General features: G+C 39.8%; 1 protein-coding gene across 1 annotated transcript in view; it reads right to left on the reverse strand.

Moving 5' to 3' along the window:
• Positions 1 to 10,878, reverse strand: part of LOC110196646 (guanylate cyclase soluble subunit beta-2-like) — a 72,030-nt gene extending 61,152 nt beyond the window's left edge. Inside the window, exon 1 of the mRNA XM_078146589.1 lies at positions 10,812 to 10,878. Coding sequence (XP_078002715.1) covers positions 10,812 to 10,878 — 67 coding nt within the window. The remainder of the gene's footprint in view (positions 1 to 10,811) is intronic.
• Between the last annotated feature and the right edge of the window lie 14,998 nt (positions 10,879 to 25,876).

The raw sequence follows: 25,876 nt of genomic DNA on the forward strand, positions 1-25,876 counted from the left end.
ATTGTGAGATATTGGAAGTGACCAAAATACATACATGATCACACAGGCAACAGGTTCGCTATGTCTTTGTCCTCTGCTCTTGAGAGAAACTTTGTGTCTGCCATGTGAGGTACAAGGAGCATAAAGCCACCTCTGAGGCTTTCTGCCTATCCTATGGGCAAACAGCAATTTATTTTGAGAACTGGATTCCTAGGTTGCCATGGAGTGACAGGGATCAAGTAGTCACTGCAATTTGGCTAAGACTTTGGGATTGGAGATTGACAGGCAGTACAGGCTGTCATAGCCAGAAGCTGCAACTGGGATGTGACTAAGACCCCTGAGTCTAGACCAGTACTGTGGAGGTGATACCAACCTGGGAGAAAACTCAGCAACAAGAGCTTGAAGGGATCTCAGGTGATGGAAATGATCAATCATTGATTGGTGAGCCAGGTGTGGGGAGAATAAGCACCACTCTTTGGCTTTCCCTACGTTCCCTTCCTTGCGTGCAGCTCAAGTCCCCGACATGCTTCTCTTTCCTCCTTATTTCCTATCTATGATCTCTAAGTGAGTACAATTCAGAAATCTCCCAGTTGTATCCAAAGAACAAGGAGGGTAACCGGCAGGAGTTTCAGGAAAGAGTTGAGGCAAAGTGCTCTATATGGAAGTGCTTAATGTTTTCCTTTCATTTTTGTTAGGTTCAGCCAACCAACAAGTATCTATTAAGGGCTTACTATCTACGAGGTTCTAGGGATTTAAAAACAAATACATAATAGTCCCTGAATTCAAGAAGCTTTACATGACCACTTTATGGTGACTATCTGTGTACTGTAATTTCGGGGAGGGAGGGTGGAGTGGCTTATTCAAGTGAAAGAAAATTCCAGAGAGATGAGGTGGAGAAGAGCCATTGTTGTTGTTTTTAATATTTGGAGTAACATTTCATGTCATTATCTAGATAAATTCAGAATCTGACTAGTGTAGATTATAAACAACTCTGCACTGGGGCTCAGAACGATGAAGTACAATGTTTTAGAGGCTACCTTGTACATGCGCCAGAGGGACTCTAATGAGTCCTCTGGGCCAGTGGCTTGAGTAGAGCTCCACCTGGTGAAGAACTGAGATATTATATTCCCCCACTGAATAATTAACAGTGGCCTACCTTAGACTTAAAGAAAGCCTTTCTTTAGGTTTAAGAAAGGCAGCAGATGAGCCATCAGAGGCTGCTTACACTAATGCAAATGTCCCAAGTGTCACATAGTTTGTATACAAAGTACCAAGTGTCATAAACAATATTGCCAAGTTTTTCCTATCTTTCCTAATTTTATTCGTCTATGCAAACTTAGGAAAGCTTCCTTAGACTTGCTAATATTATCTTTGGTTTGGTTTTGTTGTCCTTGAGACTGGGTCTCTCTATCTTACCCAGGCTAGAAAGGCAGTACTTGACTTCATAGGACGGATCCCACAACTAGTTACACAAACACTTTGACTTGCTCCATTTCTGATGGGGGCAGGGACAGTTTGCCCCTCATTAGGCAGCCTAATGGCTCCTTGGCTCCAAGAGGCTCACTGTATTGGTGCTGGACTCACTTGATAAGCAGTAGCCCTACTAAAGCTAAATATTCCAGAGCTCTAGAAATCTATCAGCCTCAGTTTCCCTGGTAGCAGGGTTTACAGGAATTATCCACCATACCAGGTTGCTAATGTTATCTTACAGTTGAGTTAAGGCAGAAACTTAAAGAACCAGAGGTCATTTGCCTGACAAAGATTTCCTTAACTCCACTCCTCTTCCTCTCTCCTCCTATCTCACTGGACACTTGTATATCAGAGAGCATGTCTACTGACAGCCAAACATGCTATATTCATCCACAAACACAAATTCCCATGGAAATTGAATCCAAATAGCCCAGTTTGGTTTTCTTTTAGGATATTTTCATGCTATCACTTCTCCAGTGTTCTAATGAGAGAATGAACTAGATGGTTCATTACTACTTGTTCACTTTGACAGTTGTCATTTCCCATACAGAAATGGTCAGGCTTATTGCTTGAAAGCATTTGACTATTATATTCTTAGCAGTTATGGTATGGGTTGCCATAGCTATGGCAAATTACTGTGTGTGTGTGTGTGTGTGTGTGTGTGTGTGTGTGTTGTGTGTATTTTACCACTTCAGTTCACTAATAACCTACTTATGTGCTAAGTAGGCATTTATTCATATACAGAATAATTACTTATGAAATGCTCAAAGTGCCATCTGGTCCTGTCTTGAACTATGCTAATCAGAAAGCATCCTGTTGCAGTGGCCTTGAAAAACCTCAACAGCTGCTTAAAAGTAGTAGATTTAGGTCCCAGAGCTTTTTTTATGCCAGCAGAGAAGACAATGCAACTTAATTGTAATAATAATGATCCTTATAGCAGCTCTGTCTGTCGATCATAATATTCTTTATAGTTAACTGCATTGTAAATGGGTTTGAAAACCACAGAAATCAGATCTGTTCATATTCATCAGTCTTCTTTGTGGGGTTCAGAGCTTTGGAAAAAAGACATATATACATACTATTTTACATATAGCATTCACGACAACCCTGTGACATCAGTGGAATGCAACTTATAACCCATCTCTGACTTAGTAATTAATCCTAAGAAGTTAGCAGGAGCACATAGAGGTTAAGAAACTTACTACAGTTAACAAGAGTCAGAAGAAGGATTTGAACCTAGGCCTTCTTGACCCCAAGTCTTATACTCCATCTATTATTCCTCCTTTTGTAGATGAGGAAATTGAGCCCCAGAGAAATGATGGGATATGTCAGTGGTCTCATGGGCTATATAAGTGTCAAAGATGGGATTTGAACCCGGAATTTGACAGACTCCAACTCTAGCAGTCTTTCCGCTATGCTATACTATAATTTTCTTTAATCTTGATCACTTTTAAATCAGCTTAAAAGTGGAAAGCAAGAGTTCTCTTAAGTTTTATAGAAATCAATACTAGACAGACAAAACAGTGAAATAGCCATAATATCTTGTGGTAGACAGCTGGGAACAGAAGCCACAGGTCTTCTTCTGGTTTAATGATCTGCCCCCGAAAGCCGCCTGCTTCAATAATCCTCTCTAATAAAAGTGGTCTCAAAGACGTCACCACTCAGGTTGAGCCCTGATTTTTATTCTCCAAGCTCTATTAAAATCCATTTTTCCCATCCATGTTCGTGTGGTTACCTCCCAAATCCCTATTTCACACTTAATGATTTTTATCCTAGGCATAAAATCTTTATTTCAGGATATGAACTTTTATTCTAGATAAGAAAAAACACGTTTGTAGCACTAAATACAGCAATTTTTTAAAACTTAGACATTTGGAACCTCCCTTCTATCACCACCAGCTCCCCACCTGGGAATGATCCCTCTTCCCTCAAATCTCTCAGGCTACTTTTAACTCTTCCATGTATTTAATTATTCTATCTTGTATTATGATTCTTTGTGCACATACTGTGTTACTCCTTCCTTCTAACCTCTCTAATAACTTGGACAATGTAGGGTTGGTTTTTTTAAAAATTTTTATATGTCAGCATCTGGTGCTGTAACTTACATATACTGTGATTTATACATAGCTAACGAGCAATCCATTTTTGTTGATGCCCTGGCATCAACACACCTTAATCTAGGCAGGTAGGAAAGATCTTGCCACCTGGGTTACACTATCTCTGTATCTTTTCCTTACCTATTCATGTACATTGAAGAACAAAAGAGGGTTTTAGTCGAACAAACTGCAGGGAAGAGGGACTCTGAACCCCAGAGTTCATTTGTAGTTATTAGGTAAATAAATAAGAGTAAAGACCAGGTATAGTCTAGTCTTCAGAGATTAAAATCTGAAGTATACAGAGTGCTCACTATAAACTAGACTGAGGCCACCCTTGGAATCCTAAACCCAATGATCAGCAAGTTCAGTCCAAAGACAAGATTAAACCTGAGAGCATTAGCTAGCTGGGACAACTCTTCTTTTGTGATCTTATAAGCTTGGTGCCTAGGACAAAGAACTTCTGCTAGGGGACAGAAAAGTCCTCTAGCCAAGATTCTGGCAAGGAAGAAAAAGGCTACTCTATTAAGGAAAAAAAACAAAATAAAGCTGACAAAGACTACCTCTCCCACCTCCACAGTTTGAACTATCACTTGTCCCAAGGCTGAAAGAATGGCAACTGCTTTTCTAAAAGAGCCATAAAATCCTCTGGCTTTTGAATGAAAAGAGCTTGGCAGAGGCCACTCTTGTGAGGAAACTATAGTACTGTAGGCAAGGATTTCAACTGAAGACAGGAACTGAAAAAGCAGAGAAAAGCTCCATGTCCTTGTACCCAGTGGGACTGTGCTTGGAAGCCTCCAGAAGAGGCCATGCTTTTTGGAAGCCACCACTGAGTTGCAGAACCAGCAGGAGCAGCATGATGACATCACTAGAAGACATCAGTAGCAGTGGAAGTATGAGTGGCATTTCATGCATGTGCCCTGGCTACACCTGCTCCCTGTATGTATGCACTTCCATGAGTCTTGCTTGGCCACACATTTTCCATGTGCTTCCCTGCATGTGTGAACCCTTATATTTGTCCCTCCACATGTATACCTTGGCCACACATGATCTCCATAAGCACATCCTTGACTTGTGTCCCCAGTGTGTTTCCATTCTTCCCATTAATGCTTTTGATGTGTTTGTGGCCTTTCTTTTTCTTTTTTAAACTTTGTTACAAGGGGAAGTCTTGAAGGGAGAGGAGGACAATGATATAATCAGAAATGACTGTAATTTAAAAACAAAAGGCATCAACTTAAAAAGAAGGAAAGGTCTTCCCTTCTTTGAGTGATACTGGATGGGGGAGGAGAAAGTGAGGCTGGTGACTTTGCACAGCCCTCCTCACTTAGATTCAATTCACTTGCATGTCATGGCTGCACCTCCTTGACGTCATGGACCTCTTTGAGAATGAAGGACTAACAGCCACCAAGATGAACTTCCTCAATTTTTTTTAAAAAAGCACTATATTGCCAGCGCATATCACCTACCTAAGACCTGTGTGGAGCTTTGCATATAGTAGGAATAAGATTCACCCTGCAGGTAAAAAGTCTGAACTTGAGTCCCAGCTCTACCACTTATTAGCTACGTAACCATGAATGTGTCCCTTAGCCTTTCTTAGCCTCCATTTCTTCTTCTGGGCAGCCAGGTGGCACAGCAGAGCTAGGTGGTACAGTGGTCAGAGTCCCAGGACTTGGGAGTTCAAATCTGGCCTCAGACATTTGTTGGCTAGGTGACCCTGTTTGCCTCAATTTCCTCATCTGTAAAATGAGCTGGAGAAGGAAAGGGCAAACCATTCTAGTATCTTTTTCAAGAAAACCCCGAATGGGGTCATGAAGAGTTGGACACAACTGAAAAATAACTGAAAAACAATAACAAAAATGAGACTAGTTATATTTGTTCTACATCTCACAAAGTGGTTATGGGGACAGTGTTTTTAATACATTGAAGCACTATAAAAATGTGAGTTATTGCTGTGTGTTAGTAATGGTAAGAAGCATTCCTCCCCACATCCTCACTTTCACACACAAAGTGGGTACTAGCCCGGCTTCCAAATAATCACATATATGATTCAGTTTTTTAGCATGTCCTGCAGGCAGGGAACATTTACAAATGTACTACAGGGAGAAGTGTCCCTTCACACTGTTTTTTAGCTATTTCTTAAAATTCTAATCCTCAAATAATATTCCCTTTTTCTTTTTTTTATCAACTTTTTAAAAAATTTCTAAGGCAATTGGGGTTAAGTGACTTGCCCAGGGTCACACAGCTAGTTAAGTGTCAAGTGTTTGGTCTGAGACCGGATTTGAACTCAGCTCCTCCTGACTTCAGAGTCACCTCTATCCACTGTGCCACCTAGCTGCCCCTAATCCTCCCTTTTTCAGATAAACCATACACAAGCATTTGTGGTAGAAACCACAGTCTACCTAGTGAATTTCTGAAAAGGATGAAAAGAAAAAGGATGGAGGAAACAGGTATAATCCTCCAAGCCCTTTCTCCTTTTTCTCTCTAAAATTTCTCTTTGCTATCTCCAGCCTTTTTCCCCCCACCTTCACCACTCAAGAACACACATATATGTAAGAATCCCTGCTCTACATAAGAATCATCACTCTTGTTTCCATACTGCTTAAGATTGATGAAGTATTTTCTATAGCACATGTTCTTAACCTTTTTGTTGGCAGGCTGGTTCCCAAAATAGTGGGTTTTTATTTTTCAAATGGAAGGAAATGCTAACTTTCAGTTAGAAGTTAGTGAAAATGATGATGTCGTTTTCCCATCCAAAATGGGATGAACCACTGAATAGAACCACTGAAATCACTGTAGAAACTGAACTCCACTGAACTAGTGGATCCCAGTTTAAGAACTCCTGTAATAGAGACAAAAAATGGCTTATTTCCGGTGTCACTGTCCCTTCAAAGAAGTGTCCCCTTCTTTAGAAGATGGGAGAGCTTTACTTCTCTTGGAACCTCCTATGATTCCTAATAGTTGAGGTAAGCATCCAACGTGCACACTTTATTCTCTGAGCCATGACGCCCATCTTAGCCACAACTTGCTTTCGAATTGTCAGGGTTCTGGTGCCAAATGAACAGGGGTGAACACATTTCTGAATGGAAATGATTTTCCATGACCGTTCTATCCCCTGGATTTCTCCCAGTCAGAAGTCTACTTCCTTCTGTCAGCCTTCATTTAGGATGGCATTGCACAGCTCTGCCCAACTCCACTCCATTCGGAGTGCCTGACACAGCCAGACAAGAGCTCCTTAATTAGCACACTGATGGTGGCAACAGGTTGAACTAAAGCTGGTGTTGACAATGGTGGCAGACCATTAATGGCACATGCTTTGGTTTTGAAAGATTCAATTACTTCATCCCCACCCCTCTAAATTTCAAGAAGTCCTTTGGCCTCTCTCTTAAACAGGTTTTCTGTCGATTTTCTTTATCCGAAGAAGTCCAGGAAACTATAGCGGAGATACATGGAAGTAGCTGATAAGACTAGATGAAAAAGAAACCTGCTAGATCCAGAAGCTCTGAGTTGAAGTTATTTATTGCTTTAACAAAACAACAAAAAGATCAGTAGGTTTAAAAAAAATCACACGAAACAGAAATATGTTCAGTGCCTTCCCCAAGTATCAAGGGTGACTACTGCCTTCTGGGAAAGCCACCTGTCCCTATGAGACTCAGTATAGCTGGCTGACCGAATGTGTTAGCAAGAACTCATGCTTGATTAAAGATTATGCTTCCTGGGGCTGACTTCAAGTGCTACTTCTACACAAAGCCTTTACCACTCTCAGTTGTTTGTGCTCTCATTCCAAAATTACTGTGTAACTACTTTGTCTGTCTTTTTGTATTTACTTATCTGTTTACTTGTTGTTTGCCTCTATAACATATAAACATCTTGAGGTCAGAGATGGCTTTATTTTTTGTCCTTTTATCCCCAGTGCCTAACACAGTCTGTTGCACATAATAACAATAATAAATACTTGTTTAATGAATGGGTAAATAACCTATAACTAAACCAAGAGAAAAATCTAAAAACTTAGGGACTCAGCTTCCCAGAGGCATGATATCAACCCAACCACTGCAGGTATTCAAAAAAAAAGTGCTCTCTCCTTCCTTCTTTTTAGAACCTTCACTAACAAATACTCAAGTTTACCAGAAGCATAGCATCTGAAGCTTCTGACCCTTCCCACTCTCCTACAGGGGACCTTAGTTTGATCACATGCATGCCTTGTTTTCTTTGCCTTCTATAGGCCTTTTCATGGTCTCATGGCTCCTCAAATTCTATCATTCCTCCAAGTGTAGCTATGGAAAGTTATGTAGCCAATAAGGTGGAGAAGTAGATATTTTCTTCAGTCTGAAATGACAACAACAATAAATCACTTAAGCCTGTTTGCCTCAGTTTCCTCATCTGTAAAATTAACCAGAGAAGGAAATAGCAAACCACTCCAGTCCCAAATGGGGTCACAAAGAGACAGACATAACAACAAATGTGGAATAAAGGGAAATTGTACACAGAGACAGTTCTAGATCAAACTATTGAGAACGTAAATTTTGCCTCCTTTTATCATATCCATTGAACCTAAGTCTTCCTCCCATCCTCCACCGCCCTCTGCCATTTTTACCATGGTTATCTATTGTTGACATTGTGCTACCCCAAAATTTATTAATAGGAAGAAGAGGCAAGAAGATAGATGTTTTTCTTCTCCTAGGGTAAGATGTTATCCATGGAGGTACGACATTGTCTCAAAGGAGTGGTCCTCCTATGCACTAACTCCCAATAGATTAGATCCATTCTAGGATCTCCAACTCCAACTAAAGAATACATCTTCCTCCCACTGGAGTCTTGTTCATTGAGACCTCCATTGGGTGAATATTTGCCTCCTCCCTTTACTCCTATATCAATTCCATCCTGTGCTACCTCGCCCATTTTCTTCCAGTTTCATCTTCTTCCTCTCCTCCCAACTCTCTACTGAAAATTGGCTACTGTGTAGAAAGAGCACTAATTTTATTCTGGAATCATTGGACATATCCTTGCTCTACCACTTAATACCTGTGTGACCTGGACAGCTCACTTAACTTTCCTGAGCCTCAATTTCTTCATCTGTAAAATGATGGGTTTGGACTAAGTGGTTCCTTTCTGCTCCCTCTATCTGATCTCATGCTCAATCAGAAGCCCAAACAGGTAGTGTGTTGAAAAGGACAAGATTCATACACAATGATGGATGGCCCACTTACTGGAAGAAGTCCCTCACAAAAGCTGTACTTTTGTATGATAGGGGCCCAGTTCTCTTTGAACCCAGGTCCCCTTCACTAACCTATGACACAATTATCATTTCAGAATCAGTGACATTGATGGCCTAGGAACAATGAGGGTGTGTTTCTTCTCTACACGTGTGCCCCACCATGTGAGTAGGTTCCACTACATTTGTACCATGGCCACATGTGTTTGTTATGTATATGCCCTGATCACACATGTTTCCTGGATCTATGCCCCTCCATTCATGTTCCCTTTATATGTCTGCTTTTCCCCACTGATGGTTTATGTAATTTTAGGAGATTATGCCCCAAGTTTATGGGAGAAATGTTTTAGTACTTCTTTTCTCACTATATTAATTCATTAAATGTCTTTGCTTTAAACTAATCATGTTATCTCTCTCACTAATAAGAGTAAACACATTAGTGAGAGTTTGTGATCTGTGGTTTCTGATTGGATGAATTTGCATCCACTAAATCCTGAACCTTGGATAGCTTATCTAAGGGAACTTCTCTCTCTCTCTCTCTCTCTCTCTCTCTCTCTCTCTCTCTCTCTCTCTCTCTCTCTCTCTCTCTCTCTCTCTCTGTGTGTGTGTGTGTGTGTGTGTGTGTGTGTGTGTGTGTATGTGTGTTTGAGTGGCAGAGAGAATAGGACAGGACTGCCCTCACGTGACAAAGATAAGGGATATGATTAAATCAACAACCTGACTTAAAGGGAAATGATCAGCATAAATGGTCAAATATCAATAATATCGTAAGAATGATTAATGTAAATTAATTGCCATAGCAAGGAGACCAGACCAACCTAGAAACCTCCTCATCAAGCAAATACTTGCTCTCCTTGCCAAGTGGAAAGATATGGCAGCCAATGACAGCACCAGTTGACAACATAAAGTCATCTATAAAATTTTATGGAGAAGTATAGTGAAAGATTACAAGTAGTTTCACCTCAAAAGACAGGGAGAAGCAGTAGAAGAAAAACGAGCTTAAAAGAATGCTTGCCAAGACACTCAACCAAGTCTAACACCTTCACCTACTAGGATTAGTCAGTTGCCCAAGAAATGTATGTCCATAACACCATTTTGCTATGTATGCAGAGTAAGACTTGATTTCTGATCAGCTGAGAGACCTCTCTGAGCTAGGTTACTATGAAAGGCACACATTATGGAATAGAATATTGAGAGAGGTGATACATATATACATAGAGAGAGAAGAAGAAGAAGAAGAAGAAGAAGAAGAAGAAGAAGAAGAAGAAGAAGAAGAAGAAGAAGAAGAAGAAGAAGAAGAAGAAGAAGAAGAAGAAGAAGAAGATCTGATTATATAGTACAAGGGAGGCAGAGCCAATGGATAGCCTGTGTTGTCCGCTTATCTCAAAACATCAAGAGTACTTGAGGAAGGTCCCTAGTATGTTGGAGGGCAAGCTTATGGGCGAACATGCTCCAGATTTGCCTAGGAGGGACTGGCTATGGTAGGCTGTGATCTGCATGATTGGGATGAGTGACTACATAAAAGAAATTCTTTATCCATTGGTTAGCATTGGTTATACTGGAGTATCAAGCACAGAATCTACTTCAAAGATTTTAAAGACCATGGTGATAATAAAAACTGTTGTGATGTTGGTATTATGGTACTGTTCTACTAAAACAAATCAGTTTTACTAGAGTTGAAAAGGCCACTCCAGTACCATAACTAGCATGAAACATAATGGGGCTTTGCCCAAGCAAGTCAACATCCAATGAGGTACCCTTCCTCCTTGGGTCTCATGATCCGCCTTCATCCGACATCACCACACGGTATGACCAGGTATGACTGACCCACCACACCCCAAAGAGTCCCATGGCCATCATGCACCTATTGTGGGTTTGTCTTCACCTGGGTCAGACTATAGGCTCTTCCAGGGTCATTATACCAGCAGATTATCCTCTGTATGCTTTCTCCACACTCCTAACCCCTAACCCAAGAGCAACTATTTTTGCCCAAGGAGAAAATATCCTGAAATACAACTCTGAGTCACACCACCCCCCTCCTCTTTTTTCATACTTACCCAGAAGTTTGCAGGCTTCTTGAATCAGTTTGATTGTGATGGCATCATCATACACAGTATATGTCATGAAAGCATCTTGGATTTCTGCACATGATCTGAAATGGAAAGAATCATCTGATTTTTTCAGATTCACTTGAGTCTGGGCCCTAAATGGACCCTTTGGAATATAGTTTAGCCTCAGATTCATAGAATCTTTGACCCTGTAGAACACAGAAAAACTTATCATGGGTGTTGAAATATAAAAATGTGCTGGATAATAATGATAGCTGGCATTTATATATTACTTTAAATCTTGCAAAGCACCTAACAAATATTATTTCATTTAATCCTCACAACTACCCTGAGACATAGGTGTTATTATTATTACTATCCTCATTTTACAGATAAATAAACTGAGGCAGACAGAGGTTAAGTGACTTGCCCAGAGTCATACAGCTAGTAAAGGCCAGATTTAAAATCAGGTCTTCCTCACTCCAGATCTAGAGCTCTATCTTCTCTTCTACCTGGCTGGGTAATTTCCTTCTTATGAATGCTGCCTGTGTGAACAATTTAGCAGTAGAGAATATGGCCAAGAGAGAAGGAGGTATAAACACATATACCTCTTCCCCGCTGTTGAATGCAGAATCAAATGTGCTCAACTGCATGTGACAAAGTCATCTTTTCATGAAACAGTCAACAATGCAATAATGAAGCTCTTAGATGGCCCCAGTGAGGAAAAAAATCATCTCAGGATGATTCATCTATCAGATGAACAGGCACAAAAAGGTTGTTTAGATCCAGATCTAAATTCAGGCAAAAAGAATTTTTTTTTAAAAAAAGACACAATTGCCTTCATTAGATGAAAAGGAAAGTTTCTGATTCTCCCTCTGTCTTTTGGAAGGCCAATTTTAACAAATGAGGCATCGAGGCTGGGATTGATTCTAAAATTATTGAAATAAATTGGACGTGTCCCATTTGGCAATCAATAATTATACTTTCTGATGTACTCAAAGAATTATGTGAAGTTATAAAAGATCTGCTGGCAATTTTCTTCATGAGATCTCCCTGACCTGGCCAATTGCCCAAAGAATGGGCAGGGGGAAATGTAGAGCCCATCTTTAAAAATAAAATGCTACCTTAAGAGCTGTCCTTTACAAGGTGTCTTTCACACACACATGTTAATCATTTAATATTCCACAGTAGATATGACCATGGAGATAAGTTTGGTTTTCATTTGGTTGGCTTTGGGTTTTGTTAACATCATGTGTTGAGAAACAACATTGAGTGAAGCACAAAATAGGGATTATATATATATATATATATATGTTTACCTTAAGATATTGACCCAAGTCATGGAGGAAATACTGTGCAGAAACAAAAGAAAAGAAAAGAAGGATTTCCTATCCATATTGATGTCCTCACATTCTTCTAATTGCAGATAGCATTGTATTGTTGACATAGAGCCCTGGAACATGACAGACTCCTCAATGAAATTTGCATTCATTTGAAAGAGATTGGCCTAAAAATCCATGCTAGGAAAACTAAGTGGACAGAAAATACATGTGACCAAGATTACAATGTGCTGTTCGACAGGCAGTCTATTCAGTTAGTCCATTAGTGAGTGTGTATATGCATATATGTACATAGGTGTATGCATATACATATACATACACATACACATATATTGTATTTGGGAAAATGTACAGTGCTATATTAATTTACTTTTGGAATTGCTATTTATTTATACAGAAACTCTTTGTTTCTTTTTAGATTTATTGATACATTTTATTTTGACACAACAAAGATACTTTCTAGCAAGTATCTGAAGAAATTCTCTTATATTCCTCACTCCTTCACCACCCAAAATGAAAATAAAACAGTTCAATTGTTAAAAGAAAGGAAGATCCTGGAACTTTGGCAATGTGATTTTAACGTAATGGAGGGTCTGGTACCTGCATAGAACACCTGGGATAACATCTTTGCATTGCTGGGAGGCTGCTTCAAGGATAATAATTATGACATGTAAGACACTTGTCTCAGAAAGACTGGAACATTTATAGGAATTCTGTGACTGGTTCCAGTTGGCTAACCCCATGGTAATGAGGAGACTCTTTGCCTGCATAGTAATCAAAAAAGGCCTGTAAGATTCAGCTGCAGTCTTTTTGCTTCATTTGCTTCTGGGGGACTTCAGCCAATCCTTCTCTTATGGTGTCTGCATAAAGGGAGTGGGGTCTTCAACCCTGGGAGCTTTAAAAGGTTCAAAGGGCAAGCCACAGGAATTCAAGGGTAGGAGCCCAGACCAGGTATTGCAGTCAGCCCAACATCTATGCCACAGGGAACAAAGAATGATATTCTGAAGCAACCTTCTAAACCCATGCCAGCAAAATCTACAAAGAAGACTGATCTAGGAAAGACGCTATCTTTGGACTTGAACTTGGTGAGACTAATGCTATGTAAGAACTGAGTTAAGTTGGGCCTGTTTTGTTAGCCTTTCTCTGAAGTGATGCAGGAAGGGAGTATGCCCTCAAGTTTTTTGGGAGAAATCTTTGAAGGAATATCCCTTTGCAAAAACTAATTAACGTATCCTTGTTAAGTAGTCAAATAGGACTGGTTTTCTAGTTCTTGGTCATTTACAAATGGAGAGAGCACAGTTTATTGGCACCCAAGCCAATGGCAGTAGAGCATAGCCCTCCACAAATTCTTCAAAGTACCCTGAAATTCCAAGGGACTGACCTAGTGGGCCTGGCTCTGGAAGACAGGGCCATTTTAGCCTAAAAAATGACATCATCTTTGACTGGACTTTTGTTGCTTCTTCACATTGGTATTTTTATGTTGTAGCCATCGTATCTGTTATTCTTTTGGCTCTGGTTTCTTCATTCTCTGTCACTTGATACAAGTCTTTACATGTTTCTCTGAATTCATCATAATCCTAACGTACTAGGAATATTCTCTATTACATCCTAATAATAATGATTATGATAAGTAACATATACTGCTTACTATGTACGAGGCACATACTAAGGGCTTTATAATTATTATCTTATCTGATTCTCACAACACCCCTGGGAGGTAGGTACAATCATCCTCATTTTACAGATGAAGAAACTGAGCCAAACAGGAATTAAGTGACTTGCCCAGGGTCACACAGCCAGTGTTTGAGGTTGAATTTGAACTCAAGTCTTCCTGACTCCAGGCCCATAACTATGTACTGCCCTATTCAGCTACCCATATCATAGTTTGTGAAACCATTGCTCAATTGTTGGGCACATATTTTTCCAGAGTTTTGTTGTTGTTATTGTTAACAATGCTGCTATGAATTTTTTTTATGCATGGGCCTTTTCTCACTGTCAATAAATTCCTTGGGTATATCTAATTCCTGTAATGGAATCACTTGATCAAAGTGTGTGAACAATTTAATACTTTTCTTCAAACACCCATCTTTTTAACCATCGCTTATATCTAAGTGATGTCATATGGCTTTAAGTCATGAAAACCCATGATCTCAGAAGAGATCATGTTAATGATCCAAAATGTTGATGACATAAAACAGAAAGATCTATCACGAGTGAAAGTAAGTATTTTGCATGCAGTTTGGACAAAGCCAATCACCTGATTTACAGTAGACCTATGGTAAGTAGCCCAAAGGCATAGTATCACTGGATACTTCACTGCAAGAGCAATATCTTTTTTCCAAGAGAGGGAAAGCAGACACCTATGATGACGGAATATTACCTATGATGGCTTACATACAAGAAGTGATATAAAAGACATTATCAAAGATATGTATGACCAAAGAAGAGGGATATGCCAATCATGTAATAAGAGTGAAGGTTAATGATAGCCAGCCTGAGGTTTGCACCAAAATACACAAAATATTGAAATAACCAGAGGAAGTTGTTCCACTTATTCAATGGACAATCTTTGGGGAATATATAGAAAAGTATGCATAAGAATCACACAGCATAAAAATTTAGAGAGAAATTGCTGTTTGCACCAATGGAAAGTTCATTCACAATGAAGTCATCGAATCATCGAAAAAGTATTAAAGTTTGCACTGGATATTGGATAGATTCCCAAAGTGGATGATACCATCCCTTGGGGGGCACTGGACCAATCTGGGGGGTGGTAGTAGCCTTGGGTACAATTGGGGGGCATTGAATAAAAATAAGGGGGGTGGTGGAAGTATAAGGAAAGAAGAGAAGGGAAGAAAATTTTGAAAAACCATTTGTACATGTTTGATCTGTTGTATAACAGATTTAAAGTTGTAGTAATTACATTATTTTCCACCTTAACACACAAAATGCAAATAATAACTGATCAGTGGTCAAGTCTGCTGACAGGTCTTAACAAGTAAGTGTTGAGCCTGTTGCACACTGTCAGAATGTCCAGCATGCATGGGCAGGAACATGTGCCTGTAATGACTTGTTTACAATATAATACTGCATGGTTACATGATGCAATATTACATCATCAAAATTTCAATGCAGGAAAAAACCTCACAAATTTACAATAAATTATTAAATTTAAGATGTGACATTTAAAAATATTTTATATATTTTTGAAATGATGCAAATTTTTAAAAAGGGTTTAAGAAAGTAGATTTCCAAGAGGGTGTTGAGTAATTTTTTTAAAGTGGAAGTAGTAGGCCGAATAAGTTTGGGAACCTTTGAATTAGAGCTAAAAAATGATCTGAGAGGTCATCTAGCCCAACCCCCTCATTTTACATGTTAGGAAACTGAGACCCAGGGAGACTGAGTGACCTGCCCAACAAATAACAGAGCTGAGAATTGAACCTAGGTCTGACTCCAAAGCCAGTAGTCTTTCCATAGCACCATTTTGTCAATACATAGGGAACATGTAGTTCTATAGAACATGACTTCTAACTATAAGGAAGCATTCTCAGTAGTTCAAGAGCTAACAGCAGCATCATTCAGTGTGAAGTCCCTGGAGTATAACCTGATTCAACACACAGTACCAAGTACATTACCAAAAGGAAGGCCTTATTCACACTAGTTCACACCTCTAATTGATTATTTTCACCTGATCAAGATATAAGGGGTTAGCCTCTTGTCATTTACTTTAAGTGGAATGACTTGTTAATTACTTTAAATAATTTGTTGATTCAATATACCCCTCCCATTTATAAATGCATTAATAAATTAATCACTTATGCATTTATTATACATATGAAATTATGCATATTAATATTACAAATGAAAAAGCATTTATTAAGTACTACGAATAAGCACTGCGTTAAGCACTGGAGATACAAATAGAGGGGGAAAAAAGACTAAATCAGTCCCTTTTCTCAAGGAGTTCACATTCTAATGGAAAGAGATAACACATGAGAAAAAGTTTAGCTCCAGGATAGACAGAAAGGCCCAGAAGTCCTAAAGATGGGGGAGAGGAGTGGTAAATGGCAAGGACTAGGGGTCCTTAGACTATATAAATCAGATGTCAGCATCAGAGTTCAGAGAGAACATAGAGGCGAGGAGGGCAGCAAGGTCTGGAGGACTTTAGGAGGTAGTAGCAAGAAAGATGGCAAGGCTTGGTGGTCCTTGATATCCAAACCACGTGAGCAGTCAAGCAGCCCAGATGGATTCTGGGCAGTCCCTATTAGGGAAGATAGCAAAGGAGGAAGGCAAGAGGTGCTCTCAGGGTTGGTAGGTCTTCCCATCACCCAGCATCCCTGGTGTTGGAGGTTTATGCTGCTACCCAGTCATTGTGGATGGTGTTGAAAAGGTTCTTACTTGAACAGAAATCCAGTTTCCTTGAACTTCTGCCCCATGGTTCTAGTTTTGTCCTCTGAGTCATAGGTTAACTCGACTCCCTATTTTAACACAGCATTCTTCAGTTATATAAAGACATCTCTTATTTCTCCCATCTTCCATCTCTTCCTTAGGCTCAGCATCTTTTAACCTCAGTTTCATCATCAAACCTGCCCTGCCTTGGTTTCAGGACCAATATTGGGAATGAAATATGGTAATTGTCATTTGCCTATTTTTGTATCCTCAGTGCTTGGAACAGTGCCTAGAACATAGTAGGCATTTAATAAATGTTTATTAGAACTTTGAGAAAATGAGAAGCATTCTACAAATTCAAGATAATACTATACCAATAATGGAGGCAATATTGCATAGTGGATAGAGCACTGGATGACTTGGAATCAGGAAGACCTGAGCTCTAATCTTGCCTCAGACACTTACTAGTTGTGAGACCCAGCTCAGATCATTTCACCTCTCTCAGCCTCTCAGTTTTCTTGTCTCTAAAATGGGAGTAATAATGACATCTACATCTCAGGGTTGCTGTGAGGATCAAATGAGAAAATATATGGAGAACTCTTTGTAAACCTTGAAGTGCTGTATAAATGTTACTGTTATTTCTAGCTTATGACCTAGGGCAAGTCCCTCAACCTTTATGTATTTTAAGCAAATCTCTAAGTTGCTTGCTCACATTTTTAAAACATTCACTCATTGGAGAAGGGAGTTAGTGGAAGGGTAGATTAATGAAAATAAAATTAAAAATTAAAAATTAATAAAAAAACACTTGGTTTTGGAAAAATAAAAATAATAAACTAAAAAGAGGGGGTTGGATTCAATGGCCTCTGAGGTCTCTTATGTCTCTATTTTTATCATCTTCTGCTTTCTTGCTTTGTTCTAGTTTTCGTTTCTCTGTCTTTTCATGACCCTCCCCTCACTGCCTTGCAGTCACTGACAAAGAGGCTAAAACTCTAGAGAAAAGCTGGATGGGATGACTGGGGCAAGTCCAAGTCGATGGATCATAGATTTAGAGGTATAAAGGACCTTTGAGTTCTTCCAGATCAACTCCCTCATTTTACAGAAAGGAGAACTGAGACTCAGAAAAGTTAAGGAATTTGCCCAAATCCAGCCAATTAATAAGTGTCAGAGGTAGGATTTGAACCCAAGCCCTTTGACTGCAAGTCTAGGCTTCCATCCATAAGGTAAACCCTTCTCTGTTGGATCTGGAATTCAATACTGTTTTGTCACCCCACTCTTTCCAGGACCTGCCTAAAGGGGAAATTGGCCTTTTTTACCTAGCTGTCTACTTCTTCATCAGCAGAAGGGAAACACTGTAGGGAAAGTTCCTAATTAAAACTTGGCCTGTCAAAATTTCATCCCAGGGCTGCTGTCTAGAATACTTTGCTTCCAATGCCTCTGAGAATAGAGCAGAATCAAGCCATGGCCATTTGTAGCCATCTCTGGCCCCATTCATGGTCTTCTCATTCATTTCTGTTGAAGTATTGCAAACCTCTCTTTTCTGAAAACTGAACTTTGCCTCAAATATTTACTTGGACTTGTTTATCCGTTGTAAGTTGCTGGAATGCCAAACATGCCCAAACTGTTGTGACTGATTGCATGAAGATTTTCTGTTCTCAGTTATATCCTCTGATGTTTTTGGATATAATATTTTTCATTAAGGCATCTCCCACTCATCTATACAATCACTCAGATTGCTTCTATGAAGGGATATGCTGAGCCAGGGACACAATCAACATTTCCCAGGGTAATCAGTGATTTCAAAGCAGTGATAGGGAAAAGGGAAAGGACATGAAAAGACAGAGAGACAATAACTAGAACCAAGTAAGAAAGCAGAGGATCATAGAAATATAGCCATAAGGGTCCTCAGGGGCCATCAAGGCCAACCCCCTCAGGTTTTTTTTTTTAGTTTTATTATTTTTATTTTTCTAAGAACAAGTATTTTTCATTAGTCTGCTCCTTCTACCAACCTTTTTCCCCATTGAGCAAATGTTAAAAAAAAATTTCTGCATACATATTTACATAGTCTGGTGAAACAAATACCCTCATTAGCCATGTCTGAGAATGTTATGTCTCTTCCTTCATATTAAGTTCATTATCTCTCCATCTGGAGACGATTGGCATGTTTTATCTTCATTCTTTCTGTCTTTCTTCCTGTCATCCTACCTGTACTTCTCAGATCCATTTCCTAGATCTTGATCCCCTCATTTTACAGATGAAGAAGTTGAAGCCCAGGGAAGTTCACTGAATTGCCTCAGGTCATACGGGTAAGTAAACGTCAAAGGTGTGATTTGAATCAGGTCCTCTGACTTCATAGCCAGGCAGCAGTCTAAGAAAAGAAATATATATTTATATTGTGCCAGGCACTGTGCTAAGAGCTTTTTACAAATATTATCTTATTTGATCCTCACAACTTTGGGAGGTAGATGCTGTTATTATCCCCTTTTTAGAGTTGGGGAAACCAGAGGTTTAGTGACCTCCCCAGAGTCACACAGCTAGTAAGTATCTGAGGCTGGATTTAAAATCAGGTCTTCATGACCAGACCAGCACTCTAGTAACCACCAGCAGCAGCCTGTAGTGGAGGTACCACATATTGGCTGAGAATATTTACTTAATTGGCTTGATATAGGTTTTTGAACCAGGAGGAAGGAAAACTGAATTCTTCATTGGGGAGGGGGCATCTGAGCTGTACTTTGAAAGATAGAAAGGATTTCAATAGCTGGAGATGGAGGTGTGCAATACAGGTCATCTCAGCCAACATCTTTGGACTGACTTGGATTTTCGAAGACTTTCAGTAACAGCGAACTTGATAATTATAGCTCACTTTTTTCTTTTTTTTTTTTTTTGGTGAGGCAATTGGAGTTAAGTGACTTGCTCAGAGTCACACACAGCTAGTAAGTGTTACGTATCTGAGTCCGGATTTGAACTCAGGTCCTCCTGACTCCAGGGCTGGTGCCACCTAGCTGCCCCATGTAGTTCACTTTCACGTATCACTGTGTAGCTGAAAAAATGCTTTCCTCACATCAATTCTGTAAAGGAGATAGGGTGTGTCTCTTTTTAAAATGAGGAAAATGAGATGGAGAGTTCAAACTGTTTGTCCAAGGTCACAGATTGAAAAGGCTGAGATATCTTCACATCCCCTCCGTACTCTTCCCATCACACTGTGTTTCCTTTTATCTTCAATTTAATTCAATTCAACAAACATTTATAAAATACCTACTATGCATGGGGCGTTGCAATCAATGCCAGGTAGATGAAGATAAAAAATTATATGATTCATGCCCTTAGAGAACTTACTGTTTTGCAGAGGGATAAAACTTTCTTCAATACTTTTTTAAATTTGTAGAGGGAAGCTAGCAATAGGGTTGCTCCGAAGAAGAAGAAGAAGAAGAAGAAGAAGAAGAAGAAGAAGAAGAAGAAGAAGAAGAAGAAGAAGAAGAAGAAGAAGAAGAAGAGAAAGCAAAGAGGGTCATTGACTGCTTCTGTTCCACCCATTCTAGGATGGAAGGAAGTTCAGAAGGGAACAAACAGGACAGCTTTTAAAATAGCATGTTGAATTTACTCTGTCCTTTTAAAAAAGCAATCTGTACATAAAAGACTGTTGGTGTTACATATATTCGTTGGTGTTTGGTTCTACTTAGTAAATGGAAATTTTTTTTGTTGGTTTTTGTTCAATTTAGAATAAAAAAAGAAAAGAATTAATAGAATTCACTTGAATTTCAGGAGTGCAATTAGTAGCCTACAAATATAGCAGATGTGGGATGAACATGGTGAATAATGGAGGGTTAAGAGGTGATGCTATCTGATGGTTTGTTTTATACCAAATAAAATTGGAAGTATAAAGCATATGAATGTGCCTCACTCTGCTCAAAAGATGTGCCTTTAAAAATCATGTGTATATTAATTCTGAGTTCAATTTCAAATCTCATTTTCAACACAATGCAGAGCTTTTTATTTAAATGAACCACTGAAAGGAATACTTTTGTAATGCAAATAATGCCCTCCTTGTGTTTCATATTTTGGAATATCTGGGTTTTTTTTTTTCCAAAGCAGGGATCCAATAAAATGCAAATTTAATAGCTGACTGACCTTTAAATCTGGTTTTGTTTGTGGCTTAAAAATGCAGTTTCATTGAAATTTTGCAGTTTCTAACATCCTATGATTTAAAATTCCTTTTCAGGCTCAATTCAGAAGGGATTTGGCACATTTAGATTGCTGAGATAAAAAAGTGGGAGAGCTAGACAGCAGCTATCACCCAGTTGGGTTCAGTCTTTGTATTTATTTCTTCAAATTATATTATCCCTCTTCCAAGCTGTAGTGAAATCTCCTTTTTTACAAACTTTTAAAGTTCCTATAGTTTCCAGGATATCCTGTTTGTTCCCTCAGCTGAAAATGGTATGAGAAATCCTTTCCTGGTGTATCTCTTCCCTTTTAATGTAGTTTCAGCTAGTACCCAGCAGTGAAGCGCCTGCACCATCTACTGAAAAGGAAAGCTTAAGCAAAGTATTCTTGAAATCGAAACCAACTTGTAGAGAGCCAGGCAGAGAACAGCTGCTTTCCTTGGTGTCTTTGCTGGGATGGGCCGAAACAATAAACATTTATGTATGTGTCTATTGTGTGCCAGGCATTGTGCTAGGAGCTGGAGACACAAAGACAAAAATGAGACAATTCCTGCCCCTGAGGAGCTTACCTTCTAATGGGGGAAGGGTGACAACAAATACATATACAAGTATTTAGAGAATAAGGACAAAATAAAGACCGGTCACTAGGTGGCACAGTGGATAGAGTGCTGGGCTGAGAATCAGGAAGGCTTGTTTTCATGAGTTCAAATCCGGCCTCAGACATTTACTAGCTGTGTGATCCTGGCTAAGTCACTTAACCTTTTTGCCTCAGTTCCTCACCTGTAAAACAAGCTGGAGAAGGAAATGCCAAACCATTCCAGTATCTTTGCCAAAATAAATAAAATTTTAAAAGCCCCAAATGAGGTCACAAAGAGTCAGACACAACTGAAATGACCAAACAACAGCTACAAAGATAAGTTCTTTGAGGGAGTGAGGATCTAGCTATCGGGTAGATCAGAAAAGGCTTAATGTAGACACCAGCTCCACAGCTAAGTCACAAAGGCAATAAGGAATCCTATGCGGTGGAGATAAGGAGGAAGTACATTACAGGAGTGCAGGACAGCAGGTGCAAAGACATGGTAATGGAAAGACGGCATCTCCTACGTAAGGGCCAGCAAGAGGGACAGTTTGGCTGGAAAGCAGCATATGCAAAGGAGAATGATCAGTATAATGAGACAGAGGAAAGTAGGCTAGAGTCAAATTGTAAGGAGCATTAGAAATCATGCTGAAGAATTTAGAGTTTATAATTTATCCTAGAGGCAATAGGGAGCCACTATAGTTTATTAACTAGGGGAGAGACAAGGTCTGATCGGCATTAAAGGAAAATCACTTTGGCAGCTATGTGGAGATGGATTACAATGGGTAGAGATTTGAGTCAAGGAGGCCAGTTGGAAGACCGTTGTAGTAGTCCAGGTGAGGGATGATGAAATAAGGTGGCAATTGTATGAGTAGCAACTGGCATTATGGAGATTGAAATGAAAAAATTTGGCAACTAATATTGAGGAGCTGAGAATAATGAAGAAAAGTTAAACCTGGGAGTCTAGGAGGATAGTGATGCCCTTGACAGAAATAGGGAAATTTGGACAGTGAGTGTGTTGAGAGGGGAAAGGGTAATAATGAGTGCAATTGTTGATATGTTGACTTTGAGGTGTCTATGCTGTATATAATTTGAAATATTAAATAGGTAGTTAATGGTGCAGGACTAGAGCTCAGAAGAGAGGCTGGGCCTGCGTGTGTGTGTGTGTGTGTGTGTGTGTGTAGGAATCATTTGTATAGAGAAGTATAGTTAAATCCATAGGAGGGAATAGGTTCACCAAGTAAAAGTGTAGCAAGTATGGGTCAAAGGCAGGACTTAAATCCATGTCTTCATAGATCCAAGGCTGCTCAGTTCTCTATCCATTATACCATACTACCTCTGAGTTGAATAAACATTTATTAAGAAATCAGTGGTCCTACAGCCTGACAATCTGGGTTCAAATGCCAGTTCTGCCATAAATGGGGACAATGATGTTTGTACCACTCACTTCCCAGGATACTTTTGAGGAGCAAAGATCACTTAACCTAAAATATTTAGTAACCAGGAAAAGCTATAAAAGTATAAGCTACTATTACTTTCTATAGCTTCTTGCCTCCACAGGTTTGGTAAACAACCACCCCACGCACACACATACACACACTCGCCCTTGAAAACAGCTGCCTCACCAACACTTTTGTACCTTCTTCTGTTAAAATACTTACTTGAGGGGCAGCTAGGTGGCGCAGTAAAGTCAGGAGGACCTGAGTTCAAATATGACCTCAGACCAAACACTTGACACTAACTGTGTGACCCTGGGCAAGTTACTTAACCCCAATTGCCTAAAAAAAAACAAAATAAAATACTTACTTGAGTTTCTCCCAGGTCTCTTCACCAAATTTCTCAATCACGAGAGATTGCAGACAGGTGTTGATAAACCCATACTAGAAGAGAAACCAAGAAAAGGATGTATAATGAGGCACGAAAAACCATTTATAGACAACTTAATGGTTTCTCTTAGGGAAAGTGAAATGACATCCACTTTGGGAAACTAATTATACCTTTTCCTTTTTTCCAGTGAGTTTATTTGTTTAATAGCTGTCCTGGGACCCAGCTTCATGCAGACCTTGCAGCCCATGAGTAGTTTTGTTTCCATAGAGAATTTAGATTAACTAAATTTGAAACCAAATTATAATTAGAGAAGGGTAGGAAAAGGCATTCTGTGCTGATTAGATTTCTCTTGGAAATGGTAGTACTGGCCTGGTTTGAACAGTAAGTCCAAACTAGTTGGAGGAGAAGGTGAGGTGGGCATATGCATATGCGTTTAGGTGATCTAAGAAGCAGAGAGAAAACAAACATTTGCCCTTTTAAAAATTGAATGATGGTTTGGGGAGAGAGGGAGCAAACAGTAGAAAGGAGAACAAAGCAGAGCACCAGGGCCGGTTCAAAGAGGGCTCTTATTTGCCAGGTTTGCTTTTGAATCAGGATCACCTTTCATATTTTTTTTCATTTTTATGCCTCTGCTGCTACATCAGGGGAAAAAAAATAAAGACAGCATAGTCAGATGCTATGAGCATTTGGCAGATGTACCTCACTTTTCATAGGCATTCCTAAATGTGCAGAAATAGAATTTTGGTAAATCAAACTCTACAGTATTTTAAATAAGCATTGGGAACTTATCACAGGATCTGAGGTTTTGGGCTAGAAGGGATCTTAGAGGACATGAGTTCAACCTCATTCATTTTACAAATAAGGAAACTTAGGTCTAAGAAAGTTAAGTAACTTGACCAGGGTCACACAACCAGTAAGTGGTAGAGGTGGGATATGAATCCAAGTCTTCCTAACTCTCCCTCTCGCCTCTTTAGCCACTACTCCATACTACTTGGTATTTTCAAACACTTTTCCCTTCCCTCACCTCTTCTCCTCCCCACAAACGAATACTTTCAACAAAGGAAGAATATTTTTGTCATGTAAAAAATGCCATGTAATTTATCTGTTTTGTAAGGTTGAATTTTTCTATATGGATAGTTGTTTAAGGAGGATACACTTGTATTCAAGGAAGAGAGAAGAGCACTCTGAATTAAACATTTTGTGGGGTAAAAATTTTGCTAACTTTCCCATTCATCCTCCACTTGCACTCCCACGTCCCCTTCATCCATTCCACAGCAGTTAGTATTCCTGGTTGCATAGGCACAACAACTCTGTGAAGAACAAAGATACAACACCTGGTTTTTCCACCATCAAGAATTGGACACAGGTGGGGCAGCTAGGTGGGGCAGTAGATAGACCACTGACCTTGAAGTCAGGAGGACCTGAGTTCAAATCTGCTCTCAGACCAAACACCTGACACTCCTGTGTGACCCTGGGCAAGTCACTTAACCCCAATCGCCTAAAATTAAAAAAAAATTGGGCATAGAGGCAGCTTAGGTGTTGCACAGGATACAGCACCAGTCCTGGAGTCAAGAGGGCCTGAGTTCAATCCAGCCTTAGACACTTACTAGTTGTGTGACCCTGAGCAAATCACTGAAACCCAATTGCCTCAAAAAAATTGTACACAGGATTTGACAAAAGACGTTCTTTTTGAAAAGCCTCATTAAGGCATAGCCAGGTGGCACAGTGGATAGAGCACCGGCCCTGGAGTCAGGAGGACCTGAGTTCAAATCTGGTCTCAGACACTTCACTAGCAGCAGGATCCTAAGCAAGTCATTAACCCCTGATTGGCCCTCAGAAAAGAAAAGAAGATAAGAAAGGCCTCATTAGAAGTATACTTTCTTGAAATATGAAAGATGTTGACATGGACCCATTCCTGTGCATCTCACTCCCATGGCTAGGCTCTGGGGTCTCTCCTTCAGTTGTGAAGAATGCTGAGGGCTAGGGGCAGCTAGGTGGTGCAGTGGATAGAGCACTGGCCCTGAGGTCAGGAGGACTTGAGTTCAAATCCAGCCTCAGACCAAACACTTGACACTTACTAGCTGTGTGACCCTGGGTAAGTCACTTAAACCCAATTGCCTTAAAAAAAAAAAAAGAATGCTGAGGGCTCAGATACCTGACACCAGCTAGGGTATTGTCGTCAACATCCCCAGAATTGTTGTCATTTCCTTTTAGGAGTCACACTAGCACCCAGTGCCTCAACTCAAAGAACCAGGAGAGGGGTTCTTCACCTTGACCCAGTCAGTTCCCATTCTCTCTGTCGGCTCAGTCGTGGCTCACCCTAGGGCCAAATCCAACACTCCCTTCTCTTCATCCCCATGGAGCCAAATGACTCCTTGCATTCATCAACACCTTTTCAGCTTCCACAGTTATGGCCATGCCAGTGTCTATTCGAATTTGTGTAGTGGTCTGAGGATGGCTTCAGACTTGAAAAGCCTTGGTCCAAGTCCTCTCTCTCTGACTCAAAACTGGCTGTGGGATCATGGGCACATCATTTAACCACCCCCTCAGTGCACCAGACAACCCTCTAAGACTATGATTTACAGATAAATTTCTCATCTCCAACGGTGGGGGGAGAAGGAAACCTTCCATACTAGAGTTCCCCATAGGTAAGAATGAAATCATAGGTCCAAATCCCACCCCTCTCTCCCCTCAAAATGTATCAAGCTTTGGAAGGAACACAAAGATGAATGAAACATTGCCCTTGCCTTCAAGGAAGTTGCCCAGTAGCTGGAGACATTTAAC

This window comes from Phascolarctos cinereus, unplaced genomic scaffold, assembly GCF_003287225.1.
Source record: "Phascolarctos cinereus isolate Bilbo 61053 unplaced genomic scaffold, phaCin_HiC Scaffold_726;HRSCAF=1367, whole genome shotgun sequence".
In the NCBI taxonomy this organism is placed as follows: Eukaryota; Metazoa; Chordata; class Mammalia; order Diprotodontia; family Phascolarctidae; genus Phascolarctos; species Phascolarctos cinereus.